Genomic DNA, 24,528 nt, shown 5'->3' with positions numbered 1-24,528 from the left:
ATTTTCAAAAAGGTCAAGTCTATTTATCATCCTTGAATTTCCATTAATGAATAGTTTCCAGAGTATTTGTTGTAAATAGTTTTCAGAGAATGCATTTATTATGATGTCAAATGATGTCTTTTCATGCACACCATTTATTGTTATCATCATCTTCAGTCTGAAGATGTTTGAGGCAGCTCTCCGTGCTACTCTGTTCTGTGCAAGCATCTTCATCCCTGAATAACTACTGCAACCCTCATCAATTTGAACCTGCTTAATGTACTCGTCTCTCTGTTTTCTCTGTAATCATATCCAAGTTAGTAGAAAATTGTGTGCATAAGCAGATATACAGGTATTTTGAAACCAACAAAATTTTAAATGAACAACAGTTTGGCTTCAGATCACACCTATCAACTATAAAAGCAGTAGAAGCTTTGGTGAGCAATGTTTATGAAGGGTATGAAAAAAGGATATTAATGTCTGGAACACTTATTGACCTAAGTAAAGCTTTTGACTCGGTGTCACATGACATACTCATCAAAAAGTTAAAATACTATGGCGTTGAAGATGACACACTCCGACTATTCAAATCTTATCTAAGCAATAGGTTACAACTTGTATATGCAAATAATCAGAGGTCAGAAATACTCCCTATAGAAAGAGGAATACCCCAAGGCTCTGTTCTTGGACCTTTTCTGTTCATTGTCTATGTTAATGACTTCTCGAATTACATACCATGTAAGAACATACTATTTGCTGACGATATGACATTAATAAGTACAGGAGAGAACTTACAGAGTGTACTGGACAAAAATAGAGAAATGATGCAAATGGCTAGTTATTGGTGTCAGGCTAACCAGCTGTGCATAAATCAAACAAAAACAGAAGAAATAATACTTCATCTCAAAGTAACTAAAAATGAAAACAAAACAGTGAAATTACTTGGACTAATCATAGACCAAAAGCTCTCATGGGAAGGACACACCAATTATCTATGTAGTAAACTAGCACGAGTACTTTTCTTATTGTATAAATTAAGAAATAGTGTGAGCAAGCAATTGCTACTCCACTCATACTATGCTTTTTTTCATTCCCAACTGCAATATGGAATATTGCTTTGGGGTAACTCTTGGCGTAATGACAGTGCCAAGCATGTACATATATAACTGTCTAATATATGCCAGAGAAAATCTGAAAAAATTTAACATGAGATGTGATGTGCATGCACACAGTACAAGAAGCAGTCACCTGCTGGACTTGCCTTCCACAAGACTTGCTGTAGTCCATAATAACTATAAGTACATAAGCATAACATTTTTCAATATGTTACCATGCTCAGCTCGAACAGTACCACTAAATAAATATAAGAATACATTGCAAACCTGGCTAAAAAACAACGAATTCTATACAACTGAAGAATTCTTAGAAACCAATCATCAAAATATATGTTTTACCTAAGTTATGAAGAAAATGAATATAATAGAGGGAAACATTCCACGTGGGAAAAATATATCTAAAAACAAAGATGATGTGACTTACCGAACGAAAATACTGGCAGGTCGATAAACACACAAACAAACACAAACATACACACGAAATTCAAGCTTTCGCAACAAACGGTTGCTTCATCAGGAAAGAGGGAAGGAGAGGGAAAGACGAAAGGATGTGGGTTTTAAGGGAGAGGGTAAGGAGTCATTCCAGTCCCGGGAGCGGAAAGACTTAAATTAGGGGGAAAAAAGGACAGGTATACACTCTCTCTCTCGCATGCGTGCGCGCCCGCACACACACACACACACACACACACACACACACACACACACACACACGCGTGTCTGCTTGTGTCTGTGTATGTGCGGATGGATATATATGTGTGTGTGTGTGTGTGTGTGTGTGTGTGTGTGTGTGTGTGTGTATACCTGTCCTTTTTCCCCCCTAAGGGAAGTCTTTTCGCTCCCGGGATTGGAATGACTCCTTACCCTCTCCCTTAAAACCCACATCCTTTCGTCTTTCCCTCTCCTTCCCTCTTTCCTGATGAAGCAACCGTTTGTTCTGAATTTCATGTGTATGTTTTTGTTTGTTTGTGTGTCTATCGACCTGCCAGTACTTTTGTTCGGTAAGTCACATCATCTTTGTTTTTAGATTTATGAAGAAAATGTTTTGATATTATATAAGCTAGTTATTTACTGTGATTCTTTTCTTGTGTGTATATTTAATTTCTGTATAAAACATTGTTGTACATAATGCTGAAGAAAAGGTCTTTAGTTCCTTTTCTTCCCTTCCTGTAGCTATTTGAATATCGTACTGAAACTAAAACCCTCTGTAAACTTTCACGAAGCCAATTGTATGAAAAATACTGAAAGGCTTATAAAAATATTCTATTCTATTCTATTCATATTCACCTACTATTTTTCCTTCTCTTTCTTTTCCTGCAACCGAATTCCAGTCATTCATCACAATTAACTTTTCTCCTCCTTTTCCTGTCTGATGAACTGGTTTCTTTTATCTCATCATAGATTCTTTCAATCTCTTCATCATCCGCAGAGCCAACATCTGCAAAGCCAGTTTGCATATAAACTTGTACTGTCAGTGGACTTGCTGCATGGGTAGCATCAGTTCCTGTCAGATCACTGAAGTTAAGCACTGCCAGGTTAGGCTAGCATTTGGATGGATGACCATCTGGGTCTGCTGACTGCTGTTGGCAAGCAGAGTGCACTTGTCCTTGTGAGGCCAATTGAGGATCTACTTGCTCGAGAAGTAACACCTCCGATCATGAAAACTGACAGTGGCCCAAAGAGCAGAGTGCTGACGACATGCCCCTCCATATCTGCATCCAGTGACGCCTCCTCGGACAGAGTTTAGTTTAAAATCTTAAACATGGCTGAGAAATAACTACTGTGTAATTCAGAATAGATTGAAAACTCAGCCAGCCAGTTGCAAATAGAGGTTTATTATCCCTTGACCATGGTTTCGATACTTGTAAAAATATCTTCTTCAGAAGTATTGGCCCTAAAAATGAATACATGAGTCACAAAATATTTTTTATATACAAAAATAGTACAATATTAGTAGAAAAATATTTGAAGTAAACATACTTATTACATCACATGATACAATAGGTGTCTCAAGATAAAATATCTGCGTTAAGTAACATGTGCCTTATGTCAGAGACTAGGCCAACTGCTGCAAATATACAGACTCAGGCGACCAGGAAAAATTAGGATACAGAGGGCACTAAATACATGTGCGTAAACCGTGCCTTGGTTATGTTGAACAACAGCATTTTATAATAAAGTAAGTATGAAAACTCCTTTACAAGGCTAATAAAAATACAACAAATTTATGGGTGTACAATCCATATAAAATTATTAATACATTTGCTGACAGGGTAATACTGTACATAAATTCAGCATGCAGTAGGTAGAGTTCTGTTTACAAAAGATCACTTTTACAAAAGCAATGGGGAAAGAAGAACAAATATAAGCTGAAACAACTTGCGCTTAACACTGCAGAAGCTTAAGTGATAGAAAAATGGGCAAGCAGTGGGTGCTATATACATGCGCGTAAGCACTGCATCTTGCTGGTGTTAAGTAGCATAATTTTACATTAAAGCAATGTGATAATTTCTTATAGAAGTTTAGTTTGATTATTTGTTGGTAGGCCGATTCTGACAGAGTTTAGTGACACACACACACACACACACACACACACACACACACACACATAAACACAAACACAAACAAACTAACTCTTACTACTGTGGTGGGTGTTGGCTTTGTGTCAATCTTGGCTACAGTATTGTGTTCGTTTTGGTACTTATAGTAGCTTAACTGCATTCCTATTTTCTTATTCATTATTAGACCTCCAACACATTACTTGCATTTGATTTTGTATTTATAACCATGACTAGAAGTTCTATTCATCCGCCACCAAACTTCACTAATCTGCACTACATTTAACTTCAACCTACCCATTTGCATATCAAATATTCTGACACACCTACCCGATTAAGGGATCCAACATTCCATCGTCAGATCTGCAGACTGTCATTTTTGTTTTTTCTGATGATATCATCCTGAGTAGTCTCCACCCAGACATCCGAATGAGTGAGTTGCAATAATCTTTTAACCACACAGTAGAGATGTTTGTCTGCTCGCTTTCAGCTATTCACAGTACCAGTCCAGCAAGGCCATGTTGGCTGTTGTTACAAGGCCAGATCAATCAATCATCCAGACTCGTCTCCCCCACAAGTACTGAAAAGGCTTCTGCCCTCTTCAAGAACATGTTTGTCTTGCCTCTTCACAGATACCCCTCCATTGTTGTTGTACCTGCAGTACGGCTGTCTGTATTGTTGAGGCACACAAGCCATCCCATCTTGGCAATGTCTGTGCTTCATGGAGCAGACAACACCACTTAAAAAACTGTAATTGTCCCAGTTGATTATTGCATTGTTAAAGTGTCCTTCAAAGATAATATGAACTAGCGGGCTGATGTCTTCTCTAAAGTTTTCAGTTACATCTGGGGGATGGTCCTGGTATTTGATAGAAGAATCCAGTTTAAGTTGCCCACCATTGATACTGAATCTTAACTAGTCAGTCTCGCATGCAGCTTCCATTTCTGTCTTGATGGATTTGAATTTCACGTCTGCTGCAACAAATACACCACCTCCACTTCACATTAGTGTATCCTTTTGATACAGACGTACCCAAAAGGACCTCAGCTCAAGGCTGTCAGTTGTATCCAACAGTTCCACAATTGTAGGAAGTCACAACCTAGCTTGTCATATATCATTCGAAGTATCTAGTTCAAAACTTACACTTTACTCAGGACCAAGGAACCACAGTCACTTCTGGGGGCAGAGTTATAGATGTGAACTTAATTGAAATTTCACGAGCAGTTCTCGTCTCCTCAACCTACTGTGCCAGTTGCTGGAATGAGCCAAGTATGAATTTGGAGCCCGGGCAACAGGTATCATTCATCCCAACATGCACCACAGAATACAGCTGGTTGCACCCTGTTTCCACAGTGTCTGCTGGAGCAGCCTCTTAAGCATATTGAATGTGGCCCCCAAGCATACAAGTTGAGTACACAAGATGATCCTTCTTATCCCTTGCTGAAATTGTTCTGAGGAGGACCATTATCCGTTGTTTGCTCAAATTACCAGCAGTTAACTGCCTCCTTCTCTCCAGTACTTGCTTCTTCGTGACAGAGAAGAGAGAGGTTTCCTGACAGGTGAAGTGTGTCACACTGCCTCAGTTTCAGTTTCAGTGGAAGATGGCACCCCAGACTTGTTGATTAGGCAGATAGGCATTGTACACTGTGTTCCCCCTGGTCTCTGACTCCTCTGTACAGCGGCACTAAACTGACAACTGACATGCCATTCATAATTAAGTCAGTCGGGTCTAGAGGCTAGTGTTGCTGCCTCTGGATCATGGGGTACCAGGTTCAATTCCTGGCCAGGTTGGGGATTTTCTCTGCCTGGGGACTGGGTGTTTGTGTTGTCCTCATCATTTCACCATCATCATTCGTAACGATGGCTAGATTGGACTGTGTAAAAATTGGGGCTTTGTATGGGTGCTGATGGCCGCACAGTTCAGCACTGGACAAACCAATCGTCATCATGATAATCAAGTCGGTGAATCATGATAGGTCCTGTATTTTCTGGAGAGGAAATAATATTTATGGAAGAGGATACTATTTGATGTACCTTTATTACCTCAAATACATGTCATTCAGAAAAAAATTGGAGAAGGAATTAAATTTAAGGGAGAAGAAATAAAAGCTTGAGGCATGCTGTAGACACTGAAATTCTGTCAGAGACAACAAAGGGCTTGGGAAAGCAGTTTAATGAAATAGGCAAAGATTTGAAAGGAAGATATAAGATGAACATCCACAAAAGCAAAACAAGGGTAATGGAATATAATTGTATTAAATCAGGCAATGCTGAGCTAATTAGAGTAGGAACCGAGACTCTGAAAGTAGTAGATGAGTTTCGCTATTTGAGCAGCAAAATAACTGAGGATTGATGAAGTAGAGAGGATATAAAATGTAGACTGACAATGGCAAGAAAAGAAGAGAGATTTGTTAACATTGAATATAAATTTAAGTGTTAGGAAGTATTTTCTGAAGATATTTATCTGTAGTGTAGTCTTGGGTGAAGGTGAAACACGGATGATAAGCAGTTCAGAGAAGAAGAGAAAAGAAGCTTTTAAAATGTGGTGCTGCAGAAGAATACTGAAGATTAGGTGCATAGATCACATAACTGATGAGGAGGAACTGACTATAATTGACGAGAAAAGAAATTTGTGGTATAACTTCACTAATAGAAGGGATCAGGCGATAAGTCACATTGAGACATCAAGGGAGGGAGTGTTGGAGGGAACAGTATGTGTGTGTGTGTGTGTGTGTGTGTGTGTGTGTGTGTATGTGTGTGTGTGTGTCTGTGGGGGGGGGGGGGGGGGGGGGGGTTAAAAATTGTAGGAGGAGACACAAGAATGAATACAGTAAGCGGTTTTCAATGGATGTAGGTTGCAGTAGTTACTTGGATATGAGGAAGCTTGCACAGGAGAGAGTACTGTGGAGAACTGTATCAAACCATTCTGTGAACTGAAGACCAAAGCATCATATCTCTCAGTAGCACACCCATTCACCCCCCCCCCTCCCCCTGCGGGTCTGGGGATTAGAATAGGTCCGAGGTATTCCTGCCTGTCGTAAGAGGCGACTAAAAGGAGTCCCTCCCCCTCAAGGGGGTAGTTAGCGCCTGCGTCTGGAGACGGACGGTTCCACGACCTCTATTTGCGGTCATTTTGCTTTTTCACTTTTCGTTTCTTCCTTCCTTTGGTTGGTTCCTTTCTTTGCTCTTCTCCATCTCACTGTCTTCCTCACTCTTTCCCTTGTCTTCTTCTCCTTGCCTTCTCATTGCCTTCTTCTCCTTGCCTTCTCTGGTCTCCGCCTCGGCGTTTGAGACAGTCTGTCCTCTCTCTCCCTCTCTCTCTTCGTTTTCCTCTTCTTCCTTCCTCCCTGTGCGCGCCTGAAGGTCGACCCACGCGTTTGCACGCGTAGCCGGTGACGGGGTAACGCGTAATTCCTCGCCCTGGGTAGACAAGTAAGGCACGCACGTACCCCCTGGTAAAGGCCAGGCCCAGGGAGGGGTGATTGCCTGAGCTGATACCTTCTGAACATGCCGATTGGTCCCTCCGTCTGTTTCTCGGGAGGTGTGACCTGAGGTGTAAACATTCACCTAAGGCGGTAGTGCCCTCTGCGAGGGTCTCCACAAGGAAGGAGCGCGCCATCGGAGACACTGGCAATCATGGGGGATTCCTCCGCAATGGATTTCTCTCCATCTCTCGCGACTTCTGCCCAAAAACGGAAACTTGACCAGCCACCAGTGACAAAAGTACTACCGCCTGCCCCACAGTTCCTCGTCGTTTCTCGATCTGAGGACGGAAAGGATTTTTCCTCTGTCAACCCTTTCGTTATCCAGAAGGGCGTAGATGCCATAGCCGGATCTGTCAAATCTTGTACCAGGTTGCGTAACGGTACCTTATTACTAGAAACTGAGAGCGCCTTTCAGGCACAAAAACTGCTTCGGGCCACACTCCTGTACACGTTCCCTGTCCGGGTGGAGGCTCACCGCACTTTGAATTCGTCTCGTGGTGTGGTCTATACTCGATCACTTGACGGATTGACTGACGAGGAGATTCAGTCTTTCCTCGCTGAGCAGGGCGTGACGGCTGTGCATAGGGTCATGAAAAAGGTCAACAATGACCTTGTACCGACCCGGACACTTTTCTTGACCTTTGACAGTGTTCAGCTGCCGTCGCATATCAAAGCGGGCTACGAGGTTATTTCTGTTCGCCCCTATGTCCCGACACCTAAGCACTGCTACCAGTGTCAGCATTTTAATCACACTCGCCAGTCTTGTTCCAATGCGGTTAAATGTGTCACTTGTGCCAGGGATGCCCATGAGGGTGACTGTCCACCTCCGTCTCCTCGTTGTGTGAACTGTCAGGGTGACCATGCCACATCCTCCCGGGACTGTCCTGTCTATAAGGGAGAACGCTGTATCCAAGAAATTCGGGTCAAAGAGAAAGTGTCCACCTCGGCTGCTCGCAAGCTATTTGCTAGTAGGAAGTCCGCGCTGCTCCCAGCGGGAAAGTACAGTACTGTCCTCGCCTCTCCTCGGACTACCAGGGAGGTGGCGACGCAGACATGCGATCTGACCCTCTGCACCACGGTCGTCCGTTCAGTCAGTGCTAAGATCGCGCGGTCGACGACTCCTCTTCCTCCCGTCACCCCTCCAACACAAGCACCTTCATCAGCTTCTGCCAAGATGAAGACCCAGAAATCAGATGCACAGGCCTTCAAGAAGGAACCGTCCCGTGCAGACTTCCTACGTACCTCGCACTTCCAGCCGTCGACCAGTACTTCCACTAAAAGACCTCCCAAGAAGGCTCATAGGAAGCACAGTTCTCCTTCTCCTCCACGGCGCATTTCTTCTCCTGCGCCACCCAGCGGTTGCTGTCCCAGGCCGTCATCCGTTTCGCCTGGCCGCACCGCTGGTAGCAGAACATCTGGCCGTCCACCGGCGGAGGAAGCTCCTCCTCCCGGCCATCTTAACGAGATGGCCGATGAACCTATAGAACCAATGTACGATGACTGTCCGCCTACTGATAGCGGCGGCAGTACTCGCTCGAAGCCAGGCCCTCAGCGGCCTTCGAGGTGACCCCTTCTTTCATCTTCCTTTTCTTCTCACGATGGCACTTATTCACTGGAATATTTGCAGCATTCGCTCCAACCGAGAGGACTTGAAGTTGCTGTTCCGCTTGCACCGTCCGCTCGTCGTAGCCCTCCAGGAAACGAAGCTCCGCCCATGCGATCACATTGCTTTGGCACACTACACCTCTGTGCGTTTTGACCTACCCCCTGTGGTAGGTATTTCGGCTCATGGAGGGGTTATGTTGCTGGTCCGGGATGATATTTACTACGATCCCATTACATTGCACACCGGCCTGCAGGCAGTTGCCGTCAGAATTACTCTCCCCACTTTTACATTTTCTATTTGTACCGTTTACACTCCATCGTCGTCTGCCGTTACCAGGGCAGACATGATTCAACTTATTGCTCAGCTACCTGCACCATTTTTGTTAACTGGAGACTTCAATGCCCACCATCCCCTTTGGGGCTGTCCAGCATCCTGCCCGAGGGGCTTCCTGTTAGCAGACCTTTTCAACCAGCTCAATCTTGTCTGCCTCAATACTGGCGCCCCTACTTTTCTTTCGGACACATCTCACACCTATTCCATTTAGACCTCTCTATATGTACTACCCAACTTGCACGCCGGTGTGAGTGGTATGCCCTTTCTGATACATATTCGAGCGACCACTTCCCATGTGTCATCCATCTCCTGCATCATACCCCCTCTCCGTGCTCAGCTAGTTGGAACATCTCCAAAGCCGACTGGGGGCTCTTCTCTTCCGGGGCGACCTTTCAGGATCAAACCTTCACAAGCTGCGATAGTCAGGTCGCACACCTCACGGAAGTCATTCTCACTGCTGCTGAATATTCCATCCCTCACACTACTTCTTCTCCACATCGCGTACCGGTCCCCTGGTGGACCGCAGCATGTAGAGACGCTTTACGTGCTCGACGACGTGCTTTACGCACCTTTAAACGCCACCCTACAGTGGCGAATTGTATCACTTATAAACGATTACGTGCGCAGTGCCGTCGTATTATTAAAGAAAGCAAGAAAGCCAGCTGGGCTGCTTTCACAAGCACCTTCAACAGTTTTACTCCTTCTTCTGTTATCTGGGGTAGCCTGCGCCGTCTATCTGGCACTAAGGTCCACTCACCAGTTTCTGGCTTGACGGTCGCGAATGACGTCCTTGTGGCCTCTGAGGATATCTCCAATGCCTTCGGCCGCTTTTTCACAGAGGTTTCGAGCTCCGCTCATTACCACCCTGCCTTCCTCCCCCGAAAACAGGCAGAGGAGGCTAGGCCACCTAACTTCCGCTCCTCAAATCGTGAAAGTTATAATGCCCCTTTCACCATGCGGGAACTCGAAAATGCACTTGCCCGGTCACGGTCCTCCGCTCCAGGGCCTGATTCTATTCATATTCAGATGCTGAAGAACCTTCCTCCTGCGGGTAAAGGTTTCCTTCTTCGTACTTATAATCGCATCTGGATTGAGGGACATGTTCCCGCATGCTGGCGCGAGTCTATTGGTTTACAGATTCCTAAGCCGGGGAAGGACAAGCACTTGCCTTCCAGTTATCGACCCATCTCGCTTACCAGCTGTGTCTGTAAGTTGATGGAGCGAATGGTTAACTCTCGTTTGGTTTGGCTGCTCGAATCTCGGCGCCTACTTACCAATGTACAATGTGGATTTCGTAGGCGCCGCTCTGCTGTTGACCATCTGGTTACCTTGTCAACCTTCATTATGAATAACTTCTTGCGGAAGCGCCCGACCGCGGCTGTGTTCTTTGATTTGGAGAAGGCTTATGACACCTGTTGGAGGGCGGGCATTCTCCGCACTTATGCATACATGGGGCCTTCGCGGCCACCTCCCTCTTTTTATTCGTTCCTTTTTAATGGATCGACAGTTCAGGGTACATGTGGGTTCTGTCCTGTCGGACACCTTTCGCCAGGAGAATGGGGTGCCACAGGGCTCAGTTTTGAGCGTCGCTCTCTTCACCATAGCGATCAATCCAATAATGGATTGCCTCCCAGCTGATGTATCAGGCTCCCTTTTCGTGGACGATTTTACCATCTATTGCAGCGCGCAGCGTACATGTTTCCTGGAGCGCTGTCTTCAGCGTCCTCTTGACCATCTTAACTCCTGGAGTGTCGCCAATAGCTTCTGTTTTTCTGCCGAGAAGACGGTCTGTATTAACTTCTGGCGCTACAAAGAGTTTCTCCCACCGTCCTTACGACTCGGTCCCGTTGCTCTCCCATTCGTGGAGACAACAAAATTTTTAGGTCTTACATTTGACAGGAAACTTAGCTGGTCTCCACATGTGTCTTATTTGGCTGCCCGTTGTACGCGTTCACTAAATGTCCTCCGTGTTCTCAGTGGTATGTCGTGGGGAGCGGATCGAACCGTCCTACTTAGCCTATATCAGTCGATCATCCGCTCAAAGCTGGATTATGGGAGCTTCGTATACTCCTCTGTACGGCCGTCCATCTTACACCGCCTCAACTCCATACAACATTGGGGTTTACGTCTTGTGATCGGAGCATTTTATACTAGTCCCGTCGAGAGTCTTCATGCTGAAGCCGGTGAATTGCCACTGCCCTACCGGCGCGATATACTGCTTTGTTGGTATGCCTGTCGGCTACTGTCAATGCCCGACCACCCGTCTTATCGTTCCTTTTTTGACGACTCCCTCGATCGTCAATACGGGTTGTATGTCTCTGCCCTGCTACCGCCTGGAGTTCGCTTTCGTCGCCTCCTTCAACACCCTGATTTTTCACTCCCTGCAACCTTTCGAGTGGGTGAGAGCCACACGCCACCTTGGCTCCAGGCTCAGGTTCGCGTTCACCTTGACCTCAGCTCGTTCCCAAAGGAGGTTACCCCCGGTTCGGTATACCGCTCCCGTTTTGTCAAACTTCGTTCGAAGTTCATTAATATGACCTTCATTTATACAGATGGCTCTAAGACCAATGACGGGGTCGGTTGTTCTTTTATTGTCGGGGCACAAAGTTTCAAATACCGGCTCCATGGCCATTGTTCGGTCTTCACAGCTGAGCTCTTTGCCCTCTACCAGGCTGTTCTTTACATCTGCCGCCACCGACATTCTGCTTATGCCATCTGCTCTGATTCCCTGAGCGCCATCCAGAGCCTCAGTGATACGTATCCGGTTCACCCTTTCGTGCACCGGATCCAACCCTCTCTTCAGCAGCTGGTGGACGACGGTTCTCCGGTTAGCTTTATGTGGGTTCCTGGCCATGTCGGTATCCCTGGGAACGAAGCTGCAGATGCCGCGGCCAAGGCTGCGGTCCTCCAGCCTCGGACAGCTTCTTGTTGTGGCCCTTCATCAGATTGTAGCAGGGCCATTTGTCGGCGCATTTTATCGCTGTGGCATGCCGATTGGGCTGCACTTATGGACAACAAGCTTCGGGTCTTGAAACCTCTTCCTGCAGCTTGGACGTCCTCCTCATGCCCCTCTCGGCGGGAGGAGGTAGTTTTGGCCCGGTTACGAATTGGACACTGCCGGTTCAGCCATCACCATCTGCTGACGGCTGCGCCGGCGCCGTTCTGCCCATGTGGGCAATTGCTGACGGTCCGCCACATTTTAACGTCCTGTCCGGATTTTAACACACTGCGTCTTGATCTTGGCCTGCCATGTACTCTAGATGCCATTTTAGCGGATGACCCACGAGCAGCTGCTCGCGTTCTTCGTTTTATCAAATTGACCAACCTGTCTAAGGACATTTAATTATGCTGTTTTTTTTTTTTTAATTCTATGCCTGTCGATCTTTTATTGTGTTTTCCCTTTTAGTTGCTGTTTTAAACTTGTGCCTCGCGGTGCATTCCTAACGTAGTCTGGGCGCTAATGACCGTTGAAGTTGTGCGCCAAAAAAAAAAAAAAAAAAAAACCATTCACAGCAACTTCGAACTACATTCATAGTGGGATTGCATTGTGGCTGCTGCAGTGTTTATTAGAACAATAGACAAAGAACTTTGAAATATGGTAACTGATTCTTATTAATTGCAGGATTTGTTGCACTATAGGGTTTTCAAGTTCTTCTTAAGAACTGAAGCGATTAACACTTTGATATTATATTTTATCAAGAGGAAAAACATGGGTTAAAAGGCATGAAGCTACTTTGAAAATTTTAATTTTTAACTTTTGTTTTGTTGGAGTTATGCTCACTAGTGAATTTCTCCAACAAACTCAGAAGTTGAGATATTAGTACCAAATGTAGAGAATATACACTTCTATTGAAGGGGAAAAATAAATGAACCACAATGTAAGAGATACTCTTATGCCACAGCATTTGTTTTGTTACAACTATATTTATGTTACAGTTGTAGACTTTCCAATACTTCCTTAAGAAACTGGTTAACAAACTGAAAAAGATAGAAACTTGCTCTCATTATGTAATTGCCTATACTGCTTTAAAAGGTAAATAATATTTCAAGCCAAATGTTGCTGCAAACTAAAATTTATAGAATGCCAACTGTACTCAGCTCCAGTTTAAGGCCCGAGTAACAAAAGTGGCCACTTGGAGTGCCAAGCTGAGAGGAGTGCCAGTAGCAAAATTTGTGTAGAGAGTGTATTTTGCTTAAGGGGAGGGGGAGGGGGCAAATGGTAAAGTGCAGTTACAACTGATGACATAGTACAAATTGTGTTTTTTGCGGTACTCAGTGTTCGAAAACACACAACATGTCATAATACATCAACATATTTGGGTACAGTTAGTGAAGGATAATGGGAAAATGACACAAACAGCATGTTTAGTTTGTGTGGATAATGTTAGAATCTAGATTTTCCAAGAGAAAAAAATTTTTGCACACATTGCCCCACTTGTATACAATAGAAATCAGGAACTCAGCTTGTATATGTACATAAATGTGTAAAATGCTGAAATTTTATACTTAGCAGGTTTTGTGATATCTTCTACATCAGTGTCCCAAACATGAACGCTTTATCATCTGTTTGTTCCATGATAAGCAGCAAAAACTATAGAGCTCAACAAAGCACATCTTTCACCTGAGGTGGCTAACAATGTTTGTAGCCTTTTAGCTCATTCAGCTGCACAATGAACAAGGAACCTACTAACATTGACAAATACCTGCATACCATCTTTCACCGTCATCCAAAGTGAAGAATCCTGTACTGCATACATTAACCAAAATTTCACATGGGATCAGCAACATATGACATTTGAAGACAGAATTTCTGTAATTGCAATCTAATATGAGAACTAATAGCTATTGATAACATGACATATTGCAGCATAATGGCAGCAAAAAACAAAACCAGAAGACTGAATAAAATCATGTTGTCCTCCTGATGGTGTCAGCCAGACATGGGGAAAAAGTGCTCCACTTAGTGGATTTCAAGGCATTCTGCTGAAACAGAAACAAAATCAGAGATGCACTAGATTCTACAAAGGACCCTCTTGCCAAGCTGTACACGTTTGGAAGCTATGAAATGAATTGCACGTGTGGAATAGTTTATATTGATGTTACAGGCATGTTAGCATGTACCTAACGGAACACGTCATGTACTGCAGTGGTGGTGCATCATAGCAAGTGCAGTACCACTACACAGTTGCAGGAAACTGTATACTTGCTAGGCAGCCATCTACTGTGGAGAGAAAGACAAAAGACGCAATTTACATTGTGAAACAGTCTGCCAATGCAGATAGCGACAACAGATGGGGGCTTCCATAATCTCGGCTCTTGGCAGTAGCTGGCCTACAGCTGACAGAGCTCACGAGGCGGTCCAGTTAAGAATGTCAGTAAACATTGTGGTCGAATGAATGTAACACATTGAATGTTGTATTGGCTGCTGTGAGCAAAGTACAGTTTACTGCACTGGCTTACTCACATTTTGTGATACCAGCCAGTAGAAATTAATATAAAATATATCAATAAAGTATATCAGTCCCCACGCCTGTTATCCAGTCAAAATTAGAATTTAATTACTTACTTGACAAACTGACTCTAGGAACAGGATGAAATTATACTTTATATTATCTGAATGTGGCACAGAACAAGTAGTAACTAGATCATGCTGCTGAAAGCCATTGGTATAAATGATAGTTTATGAAAGACTTTGATGTAATGATATAAATAAAATTTTATTGGAAAAAGTTGTGTAGGCTTGTTTTATTTATTAATTGCCTTACAAACAGAAACATTTAGTGGAATCCACTGCAGTCTTTGGTACATCATGCTTGTGAGAACCACACTTTGATAGTATTTAATAATAATAATAATAATATTAATAATTAATAAATATTAATAATCCCCGTGGAGGCCCGGGAAAAGAATAGTCCTCCGGTATGTTCTGCCAGTCGTAAAAGGCGACGAAAAGAACAAACCACTAATAGGGCTAACCCCCCTTTTAGTGTGATTAGTTGGTTCAGGACAGAACTAAAGAAGCCTCGGACAAGCGCCGTCATGGTCGGGGACGACGCTTGAACCCTATGCCCGCCCACAATGGTAACGACTCTGCTAGCCAACTGGAAAATGATTTAAATCCAAATAGAGGTGTTTTGCAGGATATGCTTCCTGCAACCACCCTAGAAGGAAAACAAAGACAGAGGATGAGATGGTCAGATGAAGTTAATCGACACCTCATGTTCTGTTATTACCAAGCAACAAACCTAGGAACCAACACAACTGGATACAGATCACAAGTATACACAACATTTATTACCAGATACCCAGAATTAAAATTTTTAACAGAACAACGACTAGCTGATCAGATCCGTGTAATAATAAAAAATAACAGGATACCCCAGTCAGAATTAGAAAACATCAAACAACAAGTACAACAAATACTGGAACAAAATAATGTGCAATCAGAAGAAGAAGAAAATACAGTAATGGACTCAAACATCCCAGAGCAAACAAACAAAGAACAACACGCACCAATTAAACAATCAGAGGAAAACGAAATCTTAAGGCAGCCACCAGAACAAGCACAAATAGAACACGAAGTGACACAGATGTTAGATATAGAAGAAAAATTTCAGCTAACATATATAGAATACAAAGACACAAATACAGACATTAGACCATTCTTGCATAGACCACCAAATAACCCACAAGTCGAAACAACAATAAAAACTATCAACACAATCATACACAACAAAATACATGAAAACACAACTATGGAAGAGTTACAACTACTGGTTTATATAGGAGCACTCACTACACTAAATATACACACTAGGCAGAGATCAGAATCAACCAACACACAGAAGAAACCCACAAAACCAGCATGGCAACACAGGCTACAGATCAAAATAGAAAAACTGAGAAAAGACAGCTAACACAACTTATAAGAAATGAAATCTCGGAAAAAAAAACGAAAAAGGTTAGGTAAAATCTCACAACAAGAAGCGACAGAGCAATTAGACGAAAAGAAGCAGAAATTACAAGCATTAGCCAAACGACTCAGAAGATACAAAAACAGTGAAAATAGAAGGAAACAAAACCAAACATTCAACACAAACCAAAAGAAATTTTACCAGACAATAGATAACACACACATTAAAATAAACAATCCACCAAACATAACAGACATGGAACACTTCTGGAGCAACGTATGGTCAAACCCGGTACAACATAACAGGCATGCACGATGGATACAAGCAGAAACAGACACATACAAGATGATACCACAAATGCCTGAAGTGATAATTTTGCAACATGAAGTCACCCAAGCAATTAATTCTACTCACAATTGGAAAGCCCCTGGAAATGATAAAATAGCAAATTTCTGGTTAAAGAAGTTCACCTCAACACATTCACATCTAACTAAATTATTTAACAGTTACATTGCAGACCCATACACATTCCCTGATACACTTACACACGGAATAACATATTTGAAACCTAAAGATCAAGCAGACACAGCGAACCCAGCTAAATATCGCCCCATAACATGCCTACCAACAATATACAAAATATTAACTTCAGTCATTAAACAGAAATTAATGACACATACAACACAGAACAAAATTATAAATGAAGAACAAAAAGGCTGTTGCAAAGGAGCACGAGGATGTAAAGAGCAACTGATAATAGATGCAGAGGTGACATATCAAGCTAAAACTAAACAAAGGTCGCTACACTATGCATACATTGATTACCAAAAAGCTTTTGATAGTGTACCCCACTCATGGTTACTACAAATATTGGGAATATACAAAGTAGATCCTAAATTGATACAGTTCCTAAACATAGTAATGGAAAATTGGAAAACCACACTTATTATCCAAACAAATTCAAATAATATCACATCACAGCCAATACAGATTAAGCGTGGAATATACCAAGGAGACTCATTAAGTCCTTTCTGGTTCTGCCTTGCTCTGAACCCACTATCCAACATGCTAAATAATACAAATTATGGATACAATATTACTGGAACATACCCACACAAAATCACACACTTGCTATACATGGATGATCTAAAACTACTGGCAGCAACAACTCAACCAATTACTAAAGATAACAGAAGGATTCAGCAATGATATAAGTATGGCTTTTGGAACAGACAAATGTAAGAAAAATAGCATAGTCAAGGGAAAACACACTAAACAAGAAGATTACATATTGGATAACCACAGCGACTGCATAGAAGCGATGGAAAAAACGGATGCCTATAAATATCTAGGATACAGACAAAAAATAGGAATAGATAATACAAATATTAAAGAAGAACTAAAAGAAAAATATAGACAAAGACTAACAAAAATACTGAAAACAGAATTGACAGCAAGAAACAAGACAAAAGCTATAAATTCTTATGCCATATCAATATTGACCTACTCATTTGGAGTAGTGAAATGGAGTAACACAGACCTAGAAGCACTCAATACACTTACACGATCACAATGCCACAAATATAGAATACATCACATTCATTCAGCAACAGAAAGATTCACATTAAGCAGAAAGGAAGGAGGAAGGGTATTTATCGACATAAAAAACCTACATTATGGACAGGTAGACAATTTAAGAAAATTCTTTATGGAACGAGCAGAAACTAGCAAAATACATAAAGCAATCACTCATATAAATACATCGGCTACACCACTGCAATTTCATAACCATTTCTACAACCATTTAGATCACATAACATCAACAGATACGAAGAAAGTAAATTGGAAAAAGAAAACACTACATGGCAAGCACCCGTATCATCTAACACAACCACACATCGATCAAGACGCATCCAACACATGGCTAAGAAAAGGCAATATATACAGTGAGACGGAAGGATTCATGATTGCAATACAGGATCAAACAATAAACACCAGATATTACAGCAAGCATATTATTAAAGATCCCAATACCACAACAGATAAATGCAGACTTTGCAGACAACAAATAGAAACAGTAGAGCACATCACAAGCGGATGTACAATACTAGCAAACACAGAATACACCAGAAGACATGACAATGTAGCAAAAATAATACATCAACAGCTTGCGTTACAACATAAACTTATAAAACAACACGTTCCCACATACAAGTATGCACCACAAAATGTACTGGAGAATGATGAATACAAATTATACTGGAACAGAACCATTATAACAGATAAAACACCACCACATAACAAACCTGACATCATACTCACCAATAAAAAGAAGAAATTAACACAACTAATCGAAATATCCATACCCAATACAACAAATATACAAAAGAAAACAGGAGAAAAAATTGAAAAATACATACAACTGGCTGAGGAAGTCAAGGACATGTGGCATCAGGATAAAGTTGACATTATACCAATTATACTATCAACTACAGGAGTCATACCACACAATATCCACCAGTACATCAATGCAATACAGCTACATCCAAACTTATATATACAACTACAGAAATCCGTAATTATTGATACATGTTCAATTACCCAAAAGTTCCTAAATGCAATATAACATAAACCGTACAGTTAAAAGGAAGTCACGCTTGATCAAGGTCCACGTCACTTTCCATTTTTGACCAGACATAACGTCTGAGAAAAGAAAGAAATAAAATATTTAAAAGTACTGCTGTTTTGATCAAGGAGTGAAAATGAAGCCTAAACAAATTGATAGATTTCTATCCTCTGTCCAGTTGTGTCAAGGCAAGGGGAAACAACATTACTCTGTCAACTGCATTGCTCTCTTGTATTTGAAATATTGTTCTTGATGTGCTTTTCAAAAATTGTGAGTGAATGAATTTTCTTGGTACAATCAATTTTTCAGTCTTATCAGCTGCGTAATAAGTGGAAAGGTAATATGATGTGTTGCGAGTCTTGGATGATGATATTTGTGTTTCCTGGTGCTATCCATATACAGTTAAAAAATTCCTCTGATCATTACCATGAAGCAGCTGCCATATGATTATTCCAAAATAATGATGACAAATAAAATCTTTGTTATCTGTCTGTTCATGAAATTGCCGTAACTGTGGGAGAAGATTTATTTATTTATTTATTTTTTTTTTTTTTTTTTTTTTTTTTTTTAAGTCATCAATCTTCTGACTGGTTTGATGCTGTCTGCCATGAATGCCTCACCTGTGCCAATGTCTTCATCTCAGAGTAGCACTTGCAACCTATGTCCTCAATTATTTGATAGATGTATTCCAATCTCTGTATTCCTCTGCAGTTTTTGCTCTCTACAGCTCCCTCTAGCACCATTGAGGTCATTCCCAGATGTCTTATCAGATGTTGTACCATTCTGTCCTGCCTCCTTGTCAGTGTCCCCCTATCCTCTCTGATTCTGTTCAGAACCTCCTCATTCCGTACCTTATCAGTCCACCTAATTCCCAACATTTGTCTCCAGCACCACATCTCAAATGGTTTGATTCTCTTCTGTTACGGTTTTCCCCCACAGTCCATCTTTCACTACCATACAATCAATGCTGTGACCCAAGCATACATTCTCAGAAATTTCTTCCTCAAATTAAGACCTAAGTTTGAGACCAGTAGGCTTCTCTTGGCGAGGAATGCCATTTTTGCCAGTGCTAGTCTGACTTCGATTTCTTGCTTGCTAACTGGAATGGTTATTTTACTACCTAGGTAGAGAACTTCCTCTACTTTGTGACCTCAATTCTGATGTTAAGTTTCTCGCTGTTCTCATTTCTGCTACTTCTCATTACTTTTGGCTTTCTTAGATTTACTGTCACTCCATATTCTGCACTCATTAGACTGTTCATTCCATTCAGCACGTCCTATAATTCTTCTTCACTTTCACTCAGGATAGCAATGTCATCAATGAATCATATCATCGATATCCTTTCACCTTAAATTTTAATTCCAATCCTGAATCTTTCTTTTATTTCCATCATTGCTTCTTCGATGTACAGACTGAAAAGTAGGTGCGAAAGACTACATCCCTGTCTTACATCCTTTTGAATCCGAGCACTCTCTTCTTGGTCTTTTGCTCTTATTATTCCCTCTTGGTTCTTTTAGATATTGTATATTACCCGTCTCTCCCTACAGCTTATCCCTATTTTTCTCAGAATTTTGAACATCTTGCACCATTTTACATTGCTGAACACTTTTTCTGGTCGACAAATCCTATGAACATGTTTTGGTTTTGCTTGGGCTTGCTTCCATTACCAACCTCAATGTCTGAATTGCGTCTCGGGTGCCGTTACATTTCCTGTAGCCAAACTGATTGTCATCTAGTGCATCCTCAATTGTCTTTTCGATTCTCCTGTATATTATTGTTGTCAGCAACTTGGATGCATGAGCTGTTAAGCTGATTGTGCAAAATTCTCACACTTGTCAGACCTTGTAGTCTTCGGAATTGTGTGGATAATATTTTTCCCAAAGCCAGATGGTATGTCGCCAGACTAGTCATGTTAATACACACCAATGTGAATAGCTGTTTTGTTGCCACTTCCTTCAATGATTTTATAAATTCTCTCCAAAGCTCTCTTCTAAATCGACTCCTGTTTCTTCTTCTGTCTCATCAGACATAACTTCCCCCTCATAGAGGCCTTCGGTGTACTCTGTCCATCTATCCGCTCTCTCCTTTGCTTTTAACAGTGGAATTTTCATTGTACTCTTAATGTTACCGCCATTGCTTTTAATTTCACTGAAGGTTGTTTTGACTTTCCTGTATGCTGAGTCAGTCCTTCTGACAACCATTTCTTTTTCGATTTCTTCACACTTCTCTTGGAGCCATTTTGTATTAGCTTCCCTGCACTCCCTATTTATTTCTCTCCTCAGTGTCTTGTATTTCTGTATTTCCCTGAACGTTTTTGTACATCCTTCTTTCATCGATTAACTGAAGTATTTCTTCAGTTACCCATGGTTTCTTCACAGTTACCTTCTGTGTACCTATGTTTTTCTTTCCAACTCGTGTAATTGCACTTTTTAGAATGTTTCTCTTCAACTGTACTACCTACTGAGCTATTCCTTATTGCTGCATCTATAGCCTTAGAAAACTTAAAATGTATCTCTTCATTGCTTAGTATTCCTTATTCCACTTTTTTGCTTATTGATTCTTCCTGACTAGTCTCTTAAACTTCAGCCTATTCTTTATCACTGCTGCATTATGATCTGAGTCTACATTTGCTCGTGGGTATGTCTTACAATCCAGTATCTGAATTTGGAATCTCTGTCTGACCATGATGTAATCTAACTGGAATCTTCCCGTATCACCCATCCTTTACCAAGTATACCTCCTCCTCCTGTGATTCCGTAACAAGATATTCGCTATTACTAGTTGAAATTAATTACAGATCTCAATTAGTCTTTCTCCACTCTCATTCCTTGTACCAAGCCCATATTCTCCTGTAACCTTTTCTTCTACTCCTTTCCCTACATCTGCATTCCAGGTCTCCATGACTATTAGTTTTCTTCTCCTCTTACGTTCTGTATTACTCTTTATCCTCATATAATTTCTCTGGCTGTTCATCTTCAGCTTGCGACGTCGGCACGTATACTTGAATTATCATTGTCAGTGTTGGTTTGCTGTCATTTCCGATAAGAACAACTCTATCACTGAATTGTTCGCAGTAACACACTCTTTGCCCTACCTTTCTATTCATAACAAATCCTATTCCTGTTATACTATTTTCTGCTGCTGTTGATATTATCCTATACTCAACTGACCAGAAATCCTTGTCTTTTGTCCATTTCACTTTACTGACCCTACTACATGTAGATTGAGTCTTTGCATTTCCCTTTTCAGATTTTCTAGCTTCATTACCTTGTTCAAGATTCTGACATTCCACGCCCTGATTTGTAGAACATTACCGTTTCGATGGTTATTCAATCTTCTTCTCATGGTCATCTCCCCTTTGGCACTCCCATCCCAGAGCTCCAAATGAGGGACTATTCCAGAATCTTTTTGCCAATGGAGAGATCATCGTGACATTTTTTTTCAGTTACGGGCTACAAGTCTTGTGGATGCATGTTACATATCTTTAGTGCTGTGGTTTCCACTGCCTTCTGCATCCTCATATTGTCAGTCATTGCTGATTCTTCCGCCTTTAGGGGCAGTTCCCCACCCCAAGGACAATATCATCCCATTCGTGCCACAGTGCACCATTCATGCTAACATGACACTACTAAAAATAGAACAGGAAACTGACTCTGATTCCACACAATAGAATTAAAGCATCTAAATGCGTGTCTGATATTTTTCATAGTTCATGTATTTTCTGTTGTGGAATGGTTCAGTAAGATAATTATAAGTGAATATGTTTACAATGGATTGCAGAATTAGCATGTGCACTGGAGGTAACCATAATTTTATATTATAAATTTGTGTGTGTGTTGAAATATTGAGCTTTTTGCTGAAAATACAACTTACGTGTAAAGAAAGATATAGGCTTTGTCATGTTCACTACTTCTATATTTACATTGTGAGTTTGGTCTTTATCTGTCAGTTTTTGGGGAAAAAAGAGTAGTCTTAGTTTATAAAAGAGTTGATAATACTAAGAGAAATACATGTCAAGTGACTGACGTCTATAATTTCTGCTTACAGTGTTAAAATGGTGAAAGTCAATGAAAAGGATGAGACTTCAAAAACTCCTGGACATGACCCACTTTCCTCAATGTCAAGTGAAGGATCGTTTGTTGTTTTGGGAACATCACCTCATGAATCTGAAAGACAGCCTGCAAGTGATATTACTATTGTCTCACAGCCACCAAGTTTTAATGAACTTATGTTGACAGATTATCAGGTACGCATACAAGAGAAAATTGCGCAGTTCAATCTCTTCTATGTCCATAATTTTTATGATTCCTATGCTATGCATTTAGACACCATCGAACTTACCGGAACCGCTATCTGCTGACTTGAGTCCAGAAGAGGTTCACAAAAAGCTTGAAGAGGTCGTGCAGCACAATCTTCATCTGAAAGGTAAACTGTCAAATTTTGTTACAGCTTTTTAGTTTGGGGTCCATAGTAGTACTCTGTTTAGTCAACAAGCTGATAAAAATTTTGGAGAACGATGTCATTATAACTCACATTTTACAGATCCATGTTGTCTGTTTCAAAGACTAGTAGTAAGGTTTAATCACAGTCTTTCCAGTGTGTGTCAGTTTTGCCTGTCTGTTTCCGGACTGGATTCACTTTGTTCAGAAGCAATTCCAGAATAACCGAGGATAGTTAGCTGCTAAATATTTGTATCTATGACATAGCCTATCTTGTTTTTATGCAAACATTTTTGTTGTTGATTGACATTTTGGAGCATTTGTGTTGTAAGATCAAAAGTTTTCATATTAATAATTCTTGTGTACTTTCAGCATTAATTGTTAAATTAGGTCTCCCATAAGTAGCACTGAAATATTTAATGAATAATGTTTTTCATTTGGAGGGAAGGGAGTAACTGTTTCATTCATGCTAAAACTGCAAGGTATTGTACATATCAGATTGTCTGGCAGTGTAATTACAAGTACAGGGGAGGAGGAATTCTTGGTCTGGCACAGAGATGATAATATCATTCAAATTTTGTTTTTGTTTTGTTCACACAAGTTTCCACTTTGAGCTGCAGACAGGCACAACAAAAAGACTGTTACACATTGAGTTTTTGGCCAAAGCCTTCTTCAGAAGAGAAAGGAAAACATACACATTTGCACAAGCATGTGCACCTAACACACACGTAACTGCAGTCTTCAGGCATTCTGGCCAGAATGCAACTGCCGCAGTGAACGAAAGCAGCAATCTGGATTAGGAGGGGGAAGGATAGCAGGGTATGAATGGGGCGTGAGAAGAGCACTGTCTGTCGTAGAGGGTGTTCATGTGCTAGATGGCAGGACAAGGCTGCCAGGCACAGCATCAAGAGGCTGTGGGGAAGGGAGGGGTGGGGGAGAGAAGGGTTGCAGAAAAGGAGATGAGCGGAGAAGGCAAAAAGACAGGAGGGTGCATTGGCAAAGGGCAGCACACAGTGAGGCTTAGAGGGTGTGGATTAGGAAGAGGCAATAAGACAGAGGGGGCAGAAACTGTTGGGTGGCGAGTGTGGCGATAGTCGGTTACCGTAGGTTGAGGCTGGAATAATTTCAGGAGTGGAGAATGTGTTCTAAGGATAACTCTCATCTGCGCAGTTCAGAAAAGCTGGTGGTAGAGGGGAGTATCCAGATGGCCCGGGTTGTGAAGCAGCCATTGAAATCAAGCTTGTTATGGTTAGCTGCATGTTGTGCCACAAGGTGTTCCACTTTGTTTTTGGCCATAGCTAGGCAGTGGCCATTCATCCTGGTGCAAAGCTGCTTAATAGTCATACCAATATAAAAGACTCTTATATAAGCCTCTGATGTGGTAGGACAAGCTTATGACTGGAAAGTGTGAGTGGATGGGGGCAGGTCTTGCACCTGGGTCTTCCTCTAGGAAATGATCCCTCTGACGAGGGGTTG

The 24,528-nt window shown here is 41.6% G+C and overlaps 1 protein-coding gene across 2 annotated transcripts in view; it reads left to right on the top strand.

Annotated features, from left to right (window-relative positions):
- The window catches only part of LOC126485108 (optineurin), a 149,502-nt gene that overhangs the window by 38,067 nt on the left and 86,907 nt on the right, over positions 1 to 24,528 (top strand). For both annotated transcript variants that reach the window (XM_050108737.1, XM_050108736.1), the window contains exons 2-3: positions 22,661 to 22,859; positions 22,939 to 23,038. In XM_050108737.1, coding sequence (XP_049964694.1) covers positions 22,668 to 22,859; positions 22,939 to 23,038 — 292 coding nt within the window. In that variant the 5' untranslated portion in view covers positions 22,661 to 22,667. The remainder of the gene's footprint in view (positions 1 to 22,660; positions 22,860 to 22,938; positions 23,039 to 24,528) is intronic.

Source organism: Schistocerca serialis, chromosome 6 (assembly GCF_023864345.2).
Source record: "Schistocerca serialis cubense isolate TAMUIC-IGC-003099 chromosome 6, iqSchSeri2.2, whole genome shotgun sequence".
Classification (NCBI taxonomy): Eukaryota; Metazoa; Arthropoda; class Insecta; order Orthoptera; family Acrididae; genus Schistocerca; species Schistocerca serialis.
The sequence above is the reverse complement of the archived record's forward strand: the minus strand, read 5'-3'. Positions and strand labels throughout refer to the sequence as shown.